This window comes from Corvus cornix, chromosome 4 (assembly GCF_000738735.6).
Source record: "Corvus cornix cornix isolate S_Up_H32 chromosome 4, ASM73873v5, whole genome shotgun sequence".
Lineage (NCBI taxonomy): Eukaryota > Metazoa > Chordata > Aves > Passeriformes > Corvidae > Corvus > Corvus cornix.
The window spans coordinates 10,449,962-10,468,713 of NC_046334.1; the positions used below are offsets into that span (position 1 = coordinate 10,449,962).

General features: G+C 36.6%; 1 protein-coding gene across 1 annotated transcript in view; it reads left to right on the top strand.

The window, feature by feature from the left end:
• NAA15 (N-alpha-acetyltransferase 15, NatA auxiliary subunit) overlaps positions 1-18,752 on the top strand; it is a 40,284-nt gene that overhangs the window by 15,988 nt on the left and 5,544 nt on the right. Inside the window, exons 5-19 of the mRNA XM_039550815.1 lie at positions 1,014-1,148; positions 1,320-1,473; positions 3,825-3,944; positions 4,589-4,684; positions 4,818-4,924; positions 5,349-5,421; positions 6,094-6,263; positions 6,795-6,947; positions 8,941-9,069; positions 11,510-11,723; positions 12,548-12,741; positions 14,849-14,957; positions 15,316-15,414; positions 16,120-16,263; positions 16,709-16,806. Coding sequence (XP_039406749.1) covers positions 1,014-1,148; positions 1,320-1,473; positions 3,825-3,944; positions 4,589-4,684; positions 4,818-4,924; positions 5,349-5,421; positions 6,094-6,263; positions 6,795-6,947; positions 8,941-9,069; positions 11,510-11,723; positions 12,548-12,741; positions 14,849-14,957; positions 15,316-15,414; positions 16,120-16,263; positions 16,709-16,806 — 1,995 coding nt within the window. The remainder of the gene's footprint in view (positions 1-1,013; positions 1,149-1,319; positions 1,474-3,824; positions 3,945-4,588; positions 4,685-4,817; positions 4,925-5,348; positions 5,422-6,093; positions 6,264-6,794; positions 6,948-8,940; positions 9,070-11,509; positions 11,724-12,547; positions 12,742-14,848; positions 14,958-15,315; positions 15,415-16,119; positions 16,264-16,708; positions 16,807-18,752) is intronic.

Sequence of the window (18,752 nt, forward strand, 5' to 3'; positions counted from 1 at the left end):
AATTCTTAAGCACTGATTTTTTTCGAATTAGTAGTCTAGAAATTTGGTTCCACTCTTGCTGAGGCAAGGTAGCTAAAACTCAGTGTAGGTGCTAAAATGTGTTTGCAAATGTCTGTTCTCTTTGCCTCTGGATAAATGTGAATACAAATTTTGTAATCTCTACACATACAAGTAACACATGGTTACAGAATGCATTAAGGATTAAATGTTAGGATGCTTAGAAGTCAGTAATTCATGGCTAATCATATGCTGACTTCTGAAGAATGTGAATTTACTCTCAAAACTGAGAATAAGGTTATGTTTTAATTGGGTTTTTCTTCTTTGCTTTAAATTCCAACCTCTCCTACTTCAAAATATTTTGAGTGCTCATCATTCTGTTAAAACAACTGTAACTAGTTTTAGTTCTTTGTTAATCCCTACTTCTGACTGTTTCAATAGGAAGTATCTTTTTCCCTTTATTTTAAGTTACTTGAAAATGCCTTTCAGGAGTCTGTGACAAAACAAGTAATAGCATTTTCCTCAGATTAAAGCTGCATGATACCAAGCAAATCTGTTGCGTTTTCCAGCTGTAATTATCCTCTTGCCAAAGAATAGGCATGTGTTTGCGTGACTTGTGTTGCCTAAGAACAGTTCTAATGATTTAAATACATATGTACTTTCAAGGTTTATTTGAAAGACCAGTAAGCGTTCCTGCAACTCAAACCAAGTATTCTTAATTACGTTCTGTTCATAAGTGGTAAGACAGGAAAAGCATGTGTGTCATACATTAACAAAATTAGTCTGACTCATCAGGATTTGGTTTGATGTGTTATTTTGTGGAGGCTTATTTTTTTATTCAGTGAACACCATTATAGTTCAAAGTTTATTCTTTCTCTGGTTAATAAAATGCATATAGCAAACTATTTAGCAGTGACTTCCTTAAATACTAGAATATTGAAGACAGAATATTGCCTAATGGATTCTACAGAGTATCGGAGTAAAGTCAGGAAAATTAGCAGCTACTTTTTTTGCAGGAAACAAGGTACCAGTTGCTTCAGCTTCGACCTGCACAGCGAGCATCATGGATTGGTTATGCCATTGCTTACCATCTGCTGGAAGACTATGAAATGGCAGCAAAAATTTTAGAGGAATTTAGGAAGACGCAGCAGGTAAGAGGAGAACGTGAAATTCCTATATGGAGTGTTGCTTAAGCCAAAAATAAAACATTCCTCTCATCATGAGAAAACTTTATGCAGTTTCTTCAGTCAAATGAATTTGATCCCTTCTAATTTTAGAATTAGAAGACTGAGCTATGTCCTGTGTTTGGCTTTCCTATGTAGACATCACCTGACAAGGTGGACTACGAGTACAGTGAACTGCTGCTCTATCAAAATCAAGTCCTTCGGGAAGCAGGGCTGTATAAAGAAGCCTTGGAACATCTTTGTACTTACGAAAAACAGATCTGTGATAAACTGGCTGTTGAAGAAACTAAAGGTAATCGCTTTCTGAAGATACATTTATACACATAGCATACAATGGGATGTCCATACTGTCAGCTTTTCCCATCTTTTGGAACTTTGATTTGGTTTTAGGTTAATTTATTTAATTTTGCTGTTGTAAAGGACTGCTTGTCTTGGAGCTTATTCAGTCTCTGCCATGTTCTTCTCTCAGATTGGTAATACATCAGTGAAGTACAGACATGCTGTTCTGAAACTTTTAAGCTAATAGGCATTTCAGCCAGGAGATCCTAAATTGATGTCCTGAAGTTCTGAGTAGTGTACCCAGACCTGTGGTGTTACAGCTTTGATAGTGGCCCTGACAAGGATACCATGTCCTGAAAGGGAAGAATCATCTTTGGCACAGCAGAAGGCTTTTAAATGTATTCAGTCACCCTTGCAGTGTGTAGAAATTGTTTAGTGAGGCAACCCAGTGTAGGCTTCTGTTGTATTATTATAAACCTGGTGTATAATACTATAACAGATCACTACAGTAGTGCAGCTTATATTCTATAGAGGGAATTGCAGAGTGATACAAGCTCGTTCTCACAGGTCTATTAACAGGTGCACTTTCTTAAAGCATGCTTTGTTCCTCTTCTGCTTGATGCTTTTACAGTCTTTCTGTGAAACTGCCAATCTATTGAAGGTACTGCTTGTTCTTGGCCCACACTGGAATCTATTTAAATGATTGCTTGAAGTAAAGAGAATAAATCCTTTTACTCTAATTTATGCATGTAGATGTTGTAGCTAGTTCCCTATTTCTGCTAATAGTAATCTCACTGTCATGCAAAACAAACCTAGGAATTGAGTAGTCATTGTATTATGGGAGGTGTGGTGCTTCCTCAAGGAAAATGATTGCAGATTACTCTCCAGGGTAGCTGAATATCTGACTTGGTTTGCATATCAAAGGTCATGGATATAGAGACTATGCTATCACAAATAATTTTTGAAACATAGTAGCCGGACTTTTTGGGGTGGGAGTGGGTTTTTTGTGACTTTATTTTTTTATCTGAAAGGTCTTTTGACATATTTTGTGTTTCATGTTGACGTACTATGTGACATACTAAGTGTTTGAAGGTCCAAGGTTAGTAGTGAAATAGGTTTTTCAAATAGGACTTCATTAAAAATAAGCGCCAGACCAAAACATAAAACCTCTTAGCAAGTTACCACACAAAAGGATAGAAATACCCTTTGCAGTCTGCATGCTTTCAATGGGGCACAAGTGATTAATTTCTTTGGGCACAGCTCCCATTGTGTTGTTTGGTCTAGCTTGGTTGCTGTGTATTCTCCAGGAGAGCCTGCTAATAAATGAGTGTGTACAAATTTTAAGCACACATGCAAAAGCCACAGTGGATGAAGTACAACTGGCAAACACTGAAAATTGTATTGGCATTTGCTGCTGTTAGATAGAAAAAAAATTAACTTTCACCTCAGAAAGAATTAAGGTCTATTTTCCCAATTCCGTCATTCTCAGTGAGTGAACTATTGATGTTTTCCTGGGCATTAGATTCTGTGTGTAGTCCTCAAGTTATTCTAACTGTGGAAAGCAGCATCTGTTGACAAAATTGCATGTCAGCTGTGTGACATAGGGAAGAAGAAAGGTAAATTTGCATTTTCCTCTTGAAACTGGGTAAGAAAATCTTGCCTTAGTCTAGAGTGGCACTGTTAACCTCTCTTGTGTTATCTGTTCATGCCTAACATTTGTAAGTAGCAAACCTTTGTAAAGTACAGTTTTCCATTGTGAAATTGACTCCTGTTGCAGTTCCAGCATTAGCAAAGATGTTTATACAATTGTTAGACCTAATCTTTACTTTATCAGTTTTAACTTGTATTGAAGTATCATTAAAAGGAAACTTGTTTACAGAATCTTGAGAATTTATTTATCAAATCAATGGCTTGATTAAAAACACAGAAGTTAGTTTCATGAAATACCAGATTGAAGAACCATTCTCTTACAGTTCTTCAATTTTAGTTTGGTTTTCAAGATGCTGTATGCATTAGCTACCATGTACTGCTTTTAACTGCCTTCTGCAATAAAAACTGCTCTTAAGGTAACCAGTCACTTCAGTAAGTGAGAAATAAAAACAAACTACATACATTTTGCATTAAATTTTCAAGTAAGTTTCAGGAATTACGGGCTGAGTTGTAAAATCTTACTATAATTGCAGCTATTGTCAAAGTAAAAGCACATCTGTCAACTAGTTTGTAGTACTACTGTGCTCATTTTTTCTAAGAAATTAGAATCTGCATGGAGTTAAGGATTATCCAGTCTTTTACTGTAGAGTGATAAACGTTACACTGCTTTAGTATCTTGTTACCTTAATTTAAAACTTCTTGTTTTTCACACAGGAGAACTCCTGCTTCAGCTTGGCAGACTTGAAGAAGCAGTTGAAGTCTACAAAGGACTTCAAGAAAGAAATCCTGAAAACTGGGCTTACTACAAAGGCTTAGAAAAGGCACTTAAGCCAGGTAATGATTTGATATCTTGTAGTAAATAAGCTTTTTCTGCATATAAAAGCATGTAAAGCTTGTATTGCTTTAAATACTAAAACTATTATTTAAAAATTCCTCATTTAAATATTTCTTTTTAGTCATAGTGTGTACATACTGTCATAATGTTGGGGTTTCTTAAGAAAGACTGGAAATATTTCTTGCTTTGTTGTTACCTTGTCTTAACTAAAATCATAGAATAAAAAAAACGCAATAGTATTTGTGGGTGATTGAAAGAATGGAATTATTTCTTAGACGACACTTTTAATTTTGAATTTTTCCTTTACTGTCTCTGTTATCTTAATCTTACGTTGTAGCTAATACAACTGAATGGTCTGCTTTGAAGGTTTTAGACAGCAACAAGGCAGGAGCTCTTTTTAAGATGGGAGATAAGCAGTTAGTATGCTACTGCTGGAAGAGGCATTATCAGATACTGACTACCTTGGAGTCATTCAATACATTAGTTTTAATAAGATTGAGGAAATTCTGTTCTTTAGGAAGGATATAGCCATTAGTTGCTATATATTCTGATTTCTTTTTTTTAGTCAGGTATAAATCACTTTCCCTGCCCCCTTTTCCTTCTTGCCAGAAAGGGAAAAGTAAACTGTGAAATTCTCTTCCAGCTAATATGATGGAGAGACTAAAGATCTATGAAGAGGCATGGACTAAATACCCAAGGGGACTAGTTCCAAGAAGATTACCATTAAACTTTTTGTCTGGTAAGTGCATTTTTGCTGAGCAGGTAGTGATCAACACTTGTGTTTCTTAGATTCTGATTTAACAGTATAAACAATCTGCAATTGATGAGTAATGTCTGGTAAAACAAAATCAACAGGTCTTTTTCCTCTCAAGGTGAAAAATTTAAGGAATGTCTGGACAAGTTTTTAAGGATGAATTTCAGCAAAGGTTGCCCACCAGTCTTCAATACTTTGAGGTCATTATATAAAGATAAGGAGAAGGTAAGTGTTCTAACCAGTTTTTACATGTTCTGCCTCATAACTGATGCATTGAAGAGATGAAGGAAACGGTTTTCTTCAGTATTGACTCCATCAGCACTGCTTTAGATGGCCTGATATATTATATATATAGCTGGGAAAAAAATGAAGTACATACATTGGGCATACATGTGCCAAGTTGGTAAATGTAGAAAACTTAAGATTTAGTAATTCTAAGCTGTGTAAGTGTTCACCAAGGGAGGCCTGGTCCTAATTTGTTAAAAATAGAAGTGAGATTGAGTACATTCTCAAATGTAATGTAATTCAGGATATTGCAGAATCTTCTTACTAAAATAACTAGTTTGGCTAACACCAAGTAGCTCAAGTTGAAATAAAATACTATCTGGCCCACAGATTATTTTTTCTGTGTCTCGTCTTGCATGTATAGGTGGCAATCATAGAAGAGCTCGTGATAGGTTATGAAACCTCTCTAAGAAGCTGCAGGTTATTTAACCCAAATGGTGAGTGCTGAGTCTGTTGTGCTTCATGGAGTAGTGCCTGGTGTTGTGTGTCCATTCAGAGGTGGGGAAATAGGTAGTGAAGAAACAGAGGTGATGTGGGTTTTTTTCTACTTTTCCCCTAACACAGAACTGAACCATAACTGTCAAATGTAAAGTCTGTATTCAAAATATAGGCACTTGTTCTAAATTTTTTTTCATGGGTTCATGAATTTAGTCATCTCTTCGCAGTTTTGAGTTCAAGTATGCTATTTTCAGGACTTGAGTTTATCACTGTTCAAGAAACTGAAGTTTGAAAGCTGTGTCAAATCTTATAACTTCAGAAATGTCAAACGAAAAACAGTATCTACTGATAGCACAGTCTTCACAGACAGGTGTAGTTTTGGAGCTTTTGGTGGGGACCAGGTTTTGTGTTCTTGGAGGTTTTGCATATCAGACTGTCTGTAGCAAATACTTGGAACAAAGTGAAACTCCCTTTTACCTACCAACTTCCTTTTCCTTAAAACCACAGAAGGAGAAGGGAGCAGTATGTGCTTAAAGTTGTTTGGAAGCTCTCCTAGGTCTGATAGAGAGGCAGAATTAACTTCAGTGGCTGTATTTATTGCATTCTGCTTCTGGCATGTTGTTTTAGTAATAAACCGAACAGAAAACCGCTTTCCATTTTACTCCTGCCAGATGATGGTAAAGAAGAACCTCCAACCACTTTACTCTGGGTCCAGTATTATTTGGCTCAACATTATGATAGAATTGGACTGCCATCCCTGGCTCTAGAATATATAAATGCTGCTATAGAAAGTACTCCCACTTTGATAGAACTCTTCCTTGTGAAGGCAAAAATCTATAAGGTAAGTTTGGGTTTATTCTTAGTGACCAAAGGTTATTAGTTTGTTAGGAACTTCAGTGAGTTTCTAGATAAGGGTATTATTGTTTAGCTACTTGAGGTGGGGTTTTCTGCTGCATATAAAAAGCTGCTATGATGGTTTTTAACTCAATAAAGGACAAATGTACAGCAAAATGTGAATTCTCAGCTTAAGAATCACACTGATAAATTAGGTGGAGTCTTTCATCTGTTCTTACCCCCTGGTTTTTTAGCTGCTTAAAACAATTTCTCAAGTGCACTATGATACTGTATCAGAATGGGATTATCCAAAGTGGTTCTTTAAGCATTTTCAGGAAAAACATTCTGCGCTAAAAGACCAGTAATTCCATAATGAGGAAAGGTATTTAACTGCTTTTTTTCTTTAAAGGTCTGTTGCTTTTGAAGAAAGCTATTTATTAAAAAAAGTCTAAAAAAACCTAATTATATCAAACAGTGAGTAGATAAAATGTGCATGTTTTATAATTACTGAATCTGACTTAAATTTCTATCTCTTTAGCATGCTGGAAATATTAAAGAAGCTGCAAGGTGGATGGATGAGGCTCAGGCTTTGGACACAGCAGACAGATTTATCAACTCCAAATGTGCAAAATATATGTTGAAAGCAAACTCCATTAAAGAAGCAGAAGAAATGTGTTCTAAGTTTACGCGGGTTTGTTGCGCTTAACTAGAGGTCTTTGGAATAATGTGGGCCTAATCCTTTGTGGAATGACTTTTTGTTTTTAACTTTGCACTCACTTTTACTACCATACTTACGTTCTGTTTCAGACCAACAATGGTTGCTTGCTGCAGTTATGGTAGTCCATAGCAGGGTTTGAATTAATCTTGGATAAGCATGATTCCATAGTAATAAGTTAAAAGTCTATAAAGCTTGGATTTGGTTATTTTTGCTGGGTAGGAAAAATATGTCATGCCTGTTTTAGAGAGAACTTCTGAGAAAATTTTTGCACAATAGTCTTTGGGTTTAATCTTGATTCTGTAGGATACTTGAAAGATCTGGTAAAGTTGCCCATGTATCTTTTTTCTAATGGTAGTAAGTTTGAGAGTTTTAGATGTCTCTTGGGACATAATTTTAGTGTGGCTAACAGCTGAGAGGCTGTGTGAGGTATCTTACTTGTGTGAACCAACTTTCATCCCCATGTCCTTGTTTATCAGTGATGATGGAAAGCTGCATGCACCTTTTTTCTTTTATTTTTCCATGTACTTGCACATGACCAGTTATCTGGAAGAAAAATTTTGTGTTATGGAAATTGCATAATTTCATGCATCACTTTTTGTCCCTGCAGTAATCCCATTTTTATAGGTTTGATGGTCACACAGGTTAGTTACTTTTTAAAATGTACTTCTTTGATGTTATTCTTTCATAACTGAAAGTCAGAACAGCTCAGTGAAGTCTCTCCAGACTATTTGTCAAATGATAGTTTTGGAATACTAGCAGTGTCATTTGTGTGTTGTCTGTGGGAGACAGGCAACAGGCTGTTGGGATCTACCTGCAAAAGCAAAGCCTTTTCTGTTTGTTTGTCCCATTTTCTCCCCTCTTAAAGAGCAGGAGAAACCTGGAGTGTAAGGTAGGTTGAACAGAGAGGAGGGGGGAACAGTGTTTATAAAAGAAATCTGAAGGATCTTGTGAAATGAAGGCTATGTTCAGGCAGACAAAAGGGGAGGGGAAGTTCTGGTTTTTTATATCCTCAGTAGCTTTATGTGGGGGTTTTGATGCAAACCCACTATGAATTTAGGTTAATTTGACCTCCCTCAATGCCTTAAGCAGCTCTAAGATGATGCTAAAAAGGAAGCGTACCGGTTACCCAAAACTGAACTTGAAAAATATAATTTCATGATGTTGCTCTTTAGAATCTTATCTCCATTTGATCTTTTGTCTAGTGCTCAAATACAGGCTTCTTAATTAAAAAACAGTAATTAGAGAAGACCTAGATTAAGCGTAATAAAAATGGAAATTTTGTTTTTAGTTGCCTAAATCAGGCTGTTTTGAATACTGCCTCTTTCATTGCTATGTTCTTAGGGATCTCTGCAAATATATATAAATACCAGATTTGAAAGACAACTGTAAGCCCCCTTGTTGAACCAGAAGGTGTCAAAGTTAACAGTATTCCTTTTGCCTTGCTACTCCTCTCTAGGACTGATTGCGTTGGAAATAATTGTCTACTACTGCTGTGAGGATACTTAATCAGCAGTTCTCTGGGAGATACAAATAGCAGTTTTAATTGAGGGGAAAAAAAAATCCTGCAGGATTTCTTGCCAGGTGTCAGTGTCTTGCCATGGGCTAGAACTTTTCTGCCATCTTTTCCATGCTGCAATGTGTTGTGTGCACACCGTATTAAAAACGCTGAATGAAGGTCTCTCCTAACCTAAAGATGAACTGTCACAGTGAAATGACCACTGCCTGGCTCTTCATTGTGTCTTTCTGACTCTTCCAATAGGTGTAACAGAGATTTTTGTATTTGTTTTAATTAATGAACAAAGCAAGTTGATCTTAACTGTGGCATTTCCAGCTTTCTAGACTCCAGTTCTGAGATTTAGCATTCATTTGCTTTATTTATGCTTTTAATTAGGCAAAGATAAAAGAAATAGCAGCTGACAAATCCAATGAGATTTATTTTTTTGTATAATGCTGTTTTTGATTTTAGGAAGGAACCTCAGCAGTAGAGAACCTGAATGAAATGCAGTGCATGTGGTTTCAGACAGAATGTGCTCAAGCCTACAAGGCAATGAACAAATTTGGAGAAGCACTTAAGAAATGCCATGAAATTGAGAGAGTACGTATTCAGCTCAACTGCTTAGGTTGGAAAACACTGGTTTAAGTTTACTGTGCTGATATGTTACTTTTCTGAGCAGTAAGGGTGCATTTCATGTAGCTTCAGGAGAGATTTCATTTCATGTTGGTTACTGGCAAGTTTATATAGTTCCATTTCTTCCTAAAAATGCCATTGTAAACTGTATATTACGAAGAGAATTTATAAAGTTACTTGAAGATCCAGACAAGAGCAGAATACTGTCAAAAACAGTCTTAGTTTTGGCAGTGTACATAGGAAATGGATATTTAGGTACAAACTAAGAGCATGTGTACTTTAAGTCCAAAAATAAGTGGATGAGCTGACAAGCCCATCCTTAAAGTAAAGGACAGATGTCAGTTACTGTTAAGGCACTGTTTTAGAGGTAGACAATAAATGTTTAAAAAATTACTAAAAATATTTACTATCTTCTCCTTAAAAAAATAAAGGCTACAGCTTAAAAGAAGCTGTTGCAAAAATAAAGACTTCTTAAAGTAGAAGTTTTATTTAAAAGGGGGGGAGTACTTGCACATTAAATGCAGATATCCATAGTGAGGTAAACAACAACATTTAGATGAACGACTTTAAAAACAAGCAGATGTGGGTTTGGTTTTTTAAAGCATATTAAAGTCTACCAGACCGCTGAGGGTGTAAAAGAAGTGCTGAAAGAGCAGAACTAAGTAGGAAGCTATGCCTCTTTGCAAACAGAGAGGCATTAGGAGATTTCAGCACTGCTGCTCTTCTGCAGGGAGGACTCAGCTCTGGAATATTCTCTGATTAGAAAAAAGTGATAGAAAATTATCAAAGTAACCTGGTCTAGTGAAAGGTGCCCCTGCCTGTGGCAGAGGGTTGGAAATAGATGACCTTTAAGGTCCCTTCCGACCCAAATAATTTTGTGATTTGCTAGGACCATGTTTTGTTTGCACAAATCCTTTAAATAAATTAGTGTAAATTCTTTTGCGTAAGAAACTGTTAGTCTTATAAATCGTCTTGGGTACCAGAAGAGGTCAGCAAATGAAGTGATAACTTAGGCCACCCAAAAAAATATTTCTAAGGATTTAAGTCACTGTTTATTAATCTGTTGGATTAATTGATTGAAGGTGTAGTAAAGTTCAAAAATAAATAAGCAAATATGTTGAATTCAAAAACCATCAACAAAGCTTTTGTAAGAAAAAGCAGCGCCTCTTAAATCTTTCATAGGGGTCAGTTATGCCAAGGGGACAGTCTAGTTGATAAAAGGTGTTCTGTTTTTCAGGAACACATTTTATCTCGTACTTCACACCATAAAGGATGTAAACTGTCTCAGCAAATTAGGGAGGTTGATCTCATGGATTTAATCGGTGATTCATGGCTGGGAAAACAGTGTAGGAGCAAATAATCAACTTTTACAAGAAAAGGAGTTTTATCATGGAGATTACTAAGGCATCTCTAGAATCTTCATTATTTCATCAATAAATGATCACAGAAACGGACTGAATATTGCAAGGACAACAACTGCACTGTCTCAGTACTAAATGATTAAGATGCCCATGAAACGTAATGTTCAACAGTGTAGTCAGTGACAAATTACCTGCCTGTGCATAAGTAGTAAAAGGTCTTAAAATAATTGTTGCTGCTCAGGAATCCTGAAACCATTGTAGATAATGCTGCAAAAAATTCTGTGCTGGTGTGGAGCAGCAGTCAAAAGGACACATGAGGAATTAAAACTCGAGAAGTAGTACTTTTCTACCATTATGTCAATCTGGCACACTATTTACATCTGAGTGTCACACCTTCTTAAAAACGTGCTAGTAAAACAACTGTTGTGCGGTAACTTCCAGAGGAAGAGACTGCAATTAGCTTGTTGTGGTTACTCTTCTATCCTGATCTTTGACAAATGAAGCTGAGTTTAGGATAAAGTTATATGAGATCATAAGTACTTGGAGAAGTTCAAGAGGGGAATGACTTTTCACTGCTTCTCAAACAAAAACAAAGGTACATTAGATGGTGCAGAAAGCAGAGCTTGAACAAAAGAAAGTACTTTCTCACATCATGTCTGGTGTAAGTGTGGACTTTATTGCCATAGTATTTAGTGGAAGTTAAAATGATGCTTTTGAATGAAAAAAAAACCCAGAGCAGTTCAGAGAAGAAAAACTCCTCAAATGCTGTTTAAATACAATGAATATAAAACCTTTGTCTGCTAAACTGCAAATTATCAGAGGTAGCTACTTTTAAGAGACTGTGAAATTGGTGTATTTTGGTTCTGGGCTAAGATGCCTTCTGTCCTTTTCACCATGAGTTTAGTTTTGGAGGGTTTTGTTAACGTTTGTATTAGGTAGGTTGTATTTGTCAAACAGTAAGCTTTTACTAAGTTATTATTTTGAAAGTCCAGGTCAGTATCTCATTGTTAATACTTGCTAAATAATGTTATGTTACATTGTGTTAGCATTTTGTAGAAATCACAGATGACCAGTTTGACTTCCACACTTACTGTATGAGGAAGATCACCCTTAGGTCTTACGTGGACTTGTTAAAACTAGAAGATGTGCTTCGACAACATCCCTTCTACTTCAAAGCAGCACGGATTGCCATAGAGATCTATTTGAAACTTCATGATAATCCCTTAACAGATGAAAATAAAGAACATGAGGCTGATACAGGTATTCAACCCTCAGGATTTATTAATCATGCAGTTTCACTAATTAGTGGATATTTTAGGAAGGTCTGGCATTCATTATCGTTGTCACCTGTGGGAGCCAAAGCCAGAGTTCTATACAACTCAAAGTAGGCAAATTGCAGCTTGGACTACATGGTAAAGTAGATGTTCTGCTGGAAGCTAAACTAATGTGTGCTTTTATTGTGGTTATTATAAAACAATGATGGGTTTGTAGTGAGAGTTGTAACTCTTCATTACAAATATTTGTGTTATGGAATGGCAGTGAAAACATGAACTCTCATTGTGGTTGGTCCATGGAATAGCAGACTGAAGCAGATGTGTTTGGGTAGCTCTTTCTAAGCTTTTTATCAGTGTACAGAAATTTCACTAGGTAGCAACTTAAATTTTGTCATCTCTTGCTTCTGATGTAAAAATAATGTTTAAATCATCTATTTATTTTTTCCCCCTCGTCTCTGATTTGAGAGCAACTTAAGTGGTTATGACTTGGGGCACCTCAAATGGTCTGAATAGAGGTTCCTTCAAGAAAGAATCCTTCAAGAGGAATTTGTCAAGTTTTAGTATTTTTCATCTCATTATAGTATTATTCTAATTCCTGTCCTCTGATTCCATTAAGGAATTTGTGAATTACAAAGCGGCAGCATAGACTATAAAATAATCTATCCATAGTAAATAAGCTTTTACAAAGGTAATGACAGCATTGCTCATTCGTAGATACGGTTTTAAAAAGGTGTTGTTGTCTGACAGCTGCTTGATGCTGTTAATATTAGACATCAGTGTTGTGTGGTTTTGTCCTTTGTGTGTGTACAGCAAATATGTCTGACAAGGAGCTAAAGAAGCTACGAAATAAGCAGAGAAGAGCCCAGAAGAAAGCACAGCTGGAGGAGGAGAAGAAAAATGCTGAGAAGGAGAAGCAACAGAGGAACCAGAAAAAGAAGAAAGATGATGATGATGAAGAAATTGGAGGACCGAAAGAGGAACTTATCCCTGAAAAGCTGGCAAAGGTGCTTACTAATGTAATAATAAAGTCTTAGAAATTTCTAGAAAAGTTGTAGTGAGCACACATAAAACTCAAAAGCCATTCAAATAACTTGCTGGGGTTTTTTTGGTATGGTGTCTCTTGACAGGCAGCATTTTAAAAACAATTCCTTTCTAGGGCTAGTTTGTTAGATACAGTGTCAGTAGTGTGGAAGTTGCAGCTTTTGTGCCTAGTTCTCAAAGGCAGTAATTGAAGTCATAAACATTTGTTACAGGTGTAGCATGGAATTATCTCCACATGTCTACTGCATGAACTTGTTGATTATACCCTATTTCTAGTTGGTCGTGTGGAAGTCTTTTCTATCCTGTGTGGAAGGTGATTATCATTCACTCTTAGGTCCCCTGATATTCTTTTGTTTGCATAGTCAGCCTGTGAAAGAGGAAACACTGAAGCATTGAATGCTTTAATAGGATTTGTTTGCATATGTTTTGAATGGGGGGGAAAAGGAATAAAGAAGCTGTGGTAGTAAATAGTAGACTAGACTGAGATGGATTTAGAGATCTGGATTAAGAACTATAGAGAGATATAGAAGGGCAGGTGACCCAGAAGACTTTTCTTTTAGCAGAAGTTATACCTGTAAGGAGCAGGAAAACAAAAAAAAAAAAAAAGTGAGGGGAAGATAAGAAAATTATAGAGACTGGAAAAATTCATTTATAGCAATAGTAGTATAGATTGCAAGTCTTTATAGGCCCAGTATTCTGGATCTATATTCATACTATTCATACTTCATTCATATTAAAAGGGAGTTCTTGAGGGGATATTTGAAAGTTGAGTCAGTGAACTTAATTCTGTAGCCAAGAAACAAGGGACTTAAACTTGACTAGTTATTAAGAATATTGTTGGTATTTCTATTGTTTAGTTCACTGGTTGCAAGAAGCAGAACTAACTAAGATTGAAATGCAACAGCATGTATTGAAATTGAGTTCTGTAGTAGAGGGATGTCATGGGGATAGCCCTGAAAAATCTAGCCAGTTCCCAAGATTATAAGGAATAGTTGCAGCTGTATAATGCATTCCTTTGGCAAATCTAGTTATGTCTTTAATATATAGATGTCAATATAATATAATTCCAAATTCAATATCACAATCATGATATAGACACTTCCAAATGCAGTTGGTGCCGAAAGACCGTTTTTGACTATTTGCAAATAGTTTTACTGAAACAGCTGCCCCTGGATTTGTTTGGGTATGTAGCTTTGGCACTAAAGGCATACCTTTGGAATGGGGTTTTATTATAGGTTACAAATAGTTGATGTGCACAGTGTGTATGTAAAATCAACAACACATAGAAGTGATGCGAGTGTTTTTATGACAGGTGCTGTAGTTACGTTTAGCAGGAAGGTGTCCATTGCGATCTTCAACTCAAGTTTGCAAAGAAGTGTATCACTTCAACATTGCTGTGTTGTTATTGGCAAAAGCAAAATTTGTATTTGCTTCTTAGAGAGTAATTTTGTAAAAAAAATATGAAGGACAACGGACAGTTCTTGTTTGAGTAATCCCAAACCTCTATGTGCAAGATACCTGTCTGTAACGAACCCCTGCACAGAATTAATTTGTGTGAAAGCTGTCCATTTACTGGAATACACTAGCTAAGATCAGGAGACCATTTTCAATATCTAATTACTTCCAGCTTGGTGTTGGTATTTTGGCTGGGACTGTCACCATTACCTCGCAGCTTTCAGGAACCTGTCTAAGCAGAATGTCATGGGCATTTATCAATCATACACCATCATCTCAGGCCCACATGCATATGTTGGTGTGGACAGCCACACTGCCCTTTTCCATGCAGGTTCAGGTCCAGTTGTGTTCACTACTGGTGTATGATAGAAGGAAAAGATTTGTGTCTCTACAGCAAAATGTGATTTGTAGCCATCAAAAAGCAAATATTTTGGACTTTTTAGTCTGTGTTTATATATTGAGTGAAAGTTGCAAAATTTGTTAACAGAAGAGGTTCTCATGCACTGCCTTAGGAGAGTAACTCTCTGATGTGACTCAGCAATAGCTGATTTTTGTTGTTGTAGTGACTAGATTTGAACTTCGACTTAGCTGTTTGTTACTTCCTTGAATCTGTAGGTTGAAGCACCTTTGGAAGAAGCCATTAAATTTTTAACACCCCTGAAGAATTTAGTGAAGAACAAAATAGAGACTCATCTTTTTGCCTTTGAGATTTATTTTCGAAAAGGTAGGTGAGAAGACTTAATGAAAGCAAGCAATTTGTGAATCATAAAGGTGTTTATTGGAACTTAAGCAGCAATTATTGATGAGGTATGAGGAGCCCATCCCTGTCACAACACAACTTTTCACTGGACCAACACTCCAGCCATGAGCAGTGTGTGAAAACCAAAGTTTGAACATTTGATGATTATCCACTTAATTCACTGGTTTAATAGATGCATGTTATTAAAAATAGCTTTTGCAGTACACTCAGCTGTAAATTCTTCTGATCATTCTAATTCCAAGCACTAAATACTCCTGTAACACAATGCAGTGAGTTCCTACCACAAGTTTTTGAACATTTGTCAACACTTTTTTTTTTCCAGAGAAGTTCCTTCTGATGCTTCAGTCTGTGAAGAGAGCCTTTGCTATCGATTCTAGTCATCCTTGGCTTCACGAGTGTATGATTCATCTCTTTAGCAGTGGTATGTATCTGTTTGGTAGGACTTCCATCTGTGCACACTGCCAGGTGATGCCAAACCTACAGTCACTGATTTTTAGCACAATTAATTCGAAATATTTAATGCATGTATTAGAAAGCTTTTTAACCAACTGATTCATGCTAAAATTATGCATGGTTATTATGACTGCAGCTGAATTTAGGAGTCATTCCAGTATTGCTAAGAATTTTTAAGACTCTGACCAGTATGTGACGCCTGAAAGAAAAGAAGGCAGTGAAGAAATGGAAACTGCAGAGTGAGGAATGTGGCTTTTCTGCTGACAGCCTGTGTCAGCATGCAAGGAGAGGGCTTAGAATTCTGTCCTTATTGGTAAAAGTTGGAAGAATTCTCTCCCTTCACCTGCCCCAAAGGTCACCCTTTCTTGTGGGGACTACAGACTAGACATTTAAGAACAGACTTGTATGACATTAACCTTTTAGCCTAATAGGTTTTAATTAGTAAGGGGAAGAGTGTATTAATGTAAAAAAGCTTTGGCTTTTTCTAAGCATCAGAAAACTGCCGCAGTTGAGCTTCATCTAACTGCATCCACTATTTACCTTTTCAAATTTCATACATCTTCCTTTGAGATACTTTCCAATTATATTAATAATGTAAAAATGAAAAATATTAAATGCATAAAGCATATTTTATTGTGATTACGTGTGCTCACCTCAACTTTTTTTCCAACAGTATCTGAAAGTAAGGATCTGCCTGATGCTGTTAGAACAGTGCTAAACCAAGAAATGAATCGGCTTTTTGGAGCAACTAATCCAAAGAACTTCAATGAAGCTTTCCTTAAAAGGAACTATGACTCACTGCCACATAGGTTATCAGGTATTTTGCTTTTCTCCTTGTTCTGCCCTACTTCTTCATTTCCTGTGCTTCTCTGGCAATTGTATCTCAGTATCAGCCCCAGTGATGTAACAATCACTCTTTCACTCAGGAGTGCTTTTCTTCTCTATTTGTGTTTTTCTGACAACATGATTGCCAGGTTGTCAGTGGTTTTCTTCAATTTTCTCTTTGTCCTGCTGAAATGCAAATGTTGGGACCTCTCTGCCCTGTTGTCTCTAATGTGGCTGAATGGTTTTTTTAATTCTTTGTTTGGAACTTCCCTTCTACCTACTTAGGTGTGAAGCTTTATGCTCCAAGTTGGTTCCATTTTGAATTACTGCTGGAGAGTTCAGTCCCCCCTCCTCCTCATATTATCTCTATTTTGTGTTTGTATATAAGATGGTTTTCATCATCTACTGGGTGATGAATCTTGTTTTTCCTCCTGTAGCTGCCAAAATGATGTACTATTTAGATCCTTCCAGTCAGAAAAGGGCAGTGGAACTGGCAATGACCCTGGATGAATCCCTTATTAACAGAAATCTTCAGGTAACATATTTATAAATTGTAAACAACTTCTGTTGTATCTGTGGAAGCTTTAAACAAAATTGGGAGGCAAGAGGAAGCTGAAATCATTGCTGTACCTTATGGTAAAGAGGTCGAGTTGTGAGAGAAAGGGGTGTCAGGTTCATCTGAACTGAAATATTTAATACCGTTTTTACACATTTAAATTAATTTAGTTTTGTGATAATATGAAAATAGCAGCAGCAGAAACCATATTACCAAAGGTAATGGAAAACTTACTAAATTTGAGAGAATTCACAAGGCGAAAGAAAAGGTAGTAGTTTGTCTGAGCTTTGGCTGCCACCCAGGCAACTGTTCACAAGAAAAGGAGTGGCCCAGACTCTGGGAAGGCTTTCCATAGTCAACTTTCTGCAAGCTGTGGGAGCTACTGTAGGTTTAATAAAAGCTGCATAAGCACAGTTTTGCCTTAGCATGTAGTTAAGTGAAAAGCTTACCAAATTTTGAGTCTTTGCTCCATTGGTGGTCATGAAATAATCTCCCTGTGACACTGCCTCCATGCCCCTTTCACCACTCCCCCACCTTCATCTGGGAAGACATTTCACTTCTGACTTGCAATTTACAGTAGTCTGTGTGCTCAATTTTTTAGATCTATTGCAAGTAAAATTGGTAAATGTTGCTTTAAAATTACTCTTTTGTGGACAAAAATTGGAGTTTTCCACCAAACATCTCTTATGAAACATAGTGGGTTCAACAGAACTTTAATTGTGATGGATTTTAAGTTCACAGCAGAATTTTTGGGCCAGACAGAGCAGGGAAAAAGAGACAGTAAAGGACAATTTGTCTTGATTTATAGACTTGTTTAGGATGTTAAAGATTCAGATCCTTTCTCTATTCTAGCTGTTGTGTTATGGGATGGAAACTCATGTCTTTTATATTCTAAGTACCCATTTAGCATTTTTCTTAAAGTTGTCTTTGTTTGGGTGTTGGTTTTTTGGTTCGGGTTTTCTTACTGTTTGAGTGGTCTCAAAGAGCTTAATATAGATTATCAAGAGATTTAGAAAACAAAAATTATTTGCCTTCTATTTGCTGGTTTTTGCCTGTGAGTGGGATTCTGGGAACAGGACTGGGGAAAGATTAAGTGTAACCAAAAAAGCTTGGTTGTTTTGGAGGTGCAAACTTGGTAAGACTAGAGGAAGCTTTTACCAACTCAGCAGTGCGTAAACATCCTGTACACTGCATTGTGATAAAACTGAAAAAATGTTGAATTTAAGCATTTTTGGTGCCAACGTAAAGTAAGAGTTGGACTTTCTAGATGGGAAATTGAAAGTGCCCTAAAAATGGAGAATCTGAAGGAGTCTAGGTGTTTGTTGAAAGGCATTTTTGTGTGGAAAGAGATCAAATTTACTACATTTCATTCTAGTAAAGACCAACTGTCTTGGAGCACACTGCAGGCATAAAACCTGATATATTTGACCTTCTGTGGATGCCAGTGTTGCAAAGAGCAAATGTTAGGAAAAGGGATTGTTGAGGAGAACTCCATAACCCTCCAGCAGGAGGACAGAGCAGTTAATTCCAGTACACAGAAGAAATAAAAACTGTACTAAATGTCAGAGGAGCAGGAAAAGACTGCCTTGCTATGCTAATGCCTGCACACAGCCACGGGTGGGTGAATGCTGCCAGGCTTTAGTGGAGCTCAGTAGGTTGGTTTCTCATGTTTGGAATGCAAGCTGAAAAAAATCCACAGGAAATCTCCTTTTCTTCTTCTAAATCATGAACAAAAATGGACAGGAAACTGCATGTATCTGAAAAAATGTGGTAATATCAGAGTAATTTGATTCGATTGAAAGGTATATTATGAATTGCTGAAATGGTCAGTGTGTCCCAAGAATGGTTGCCAACTAGTAGGAATAACTTTTTTTTTTACGAAAATAAGAAACAAGTGACAAATTAGTATTTCATTTTACAGTCAA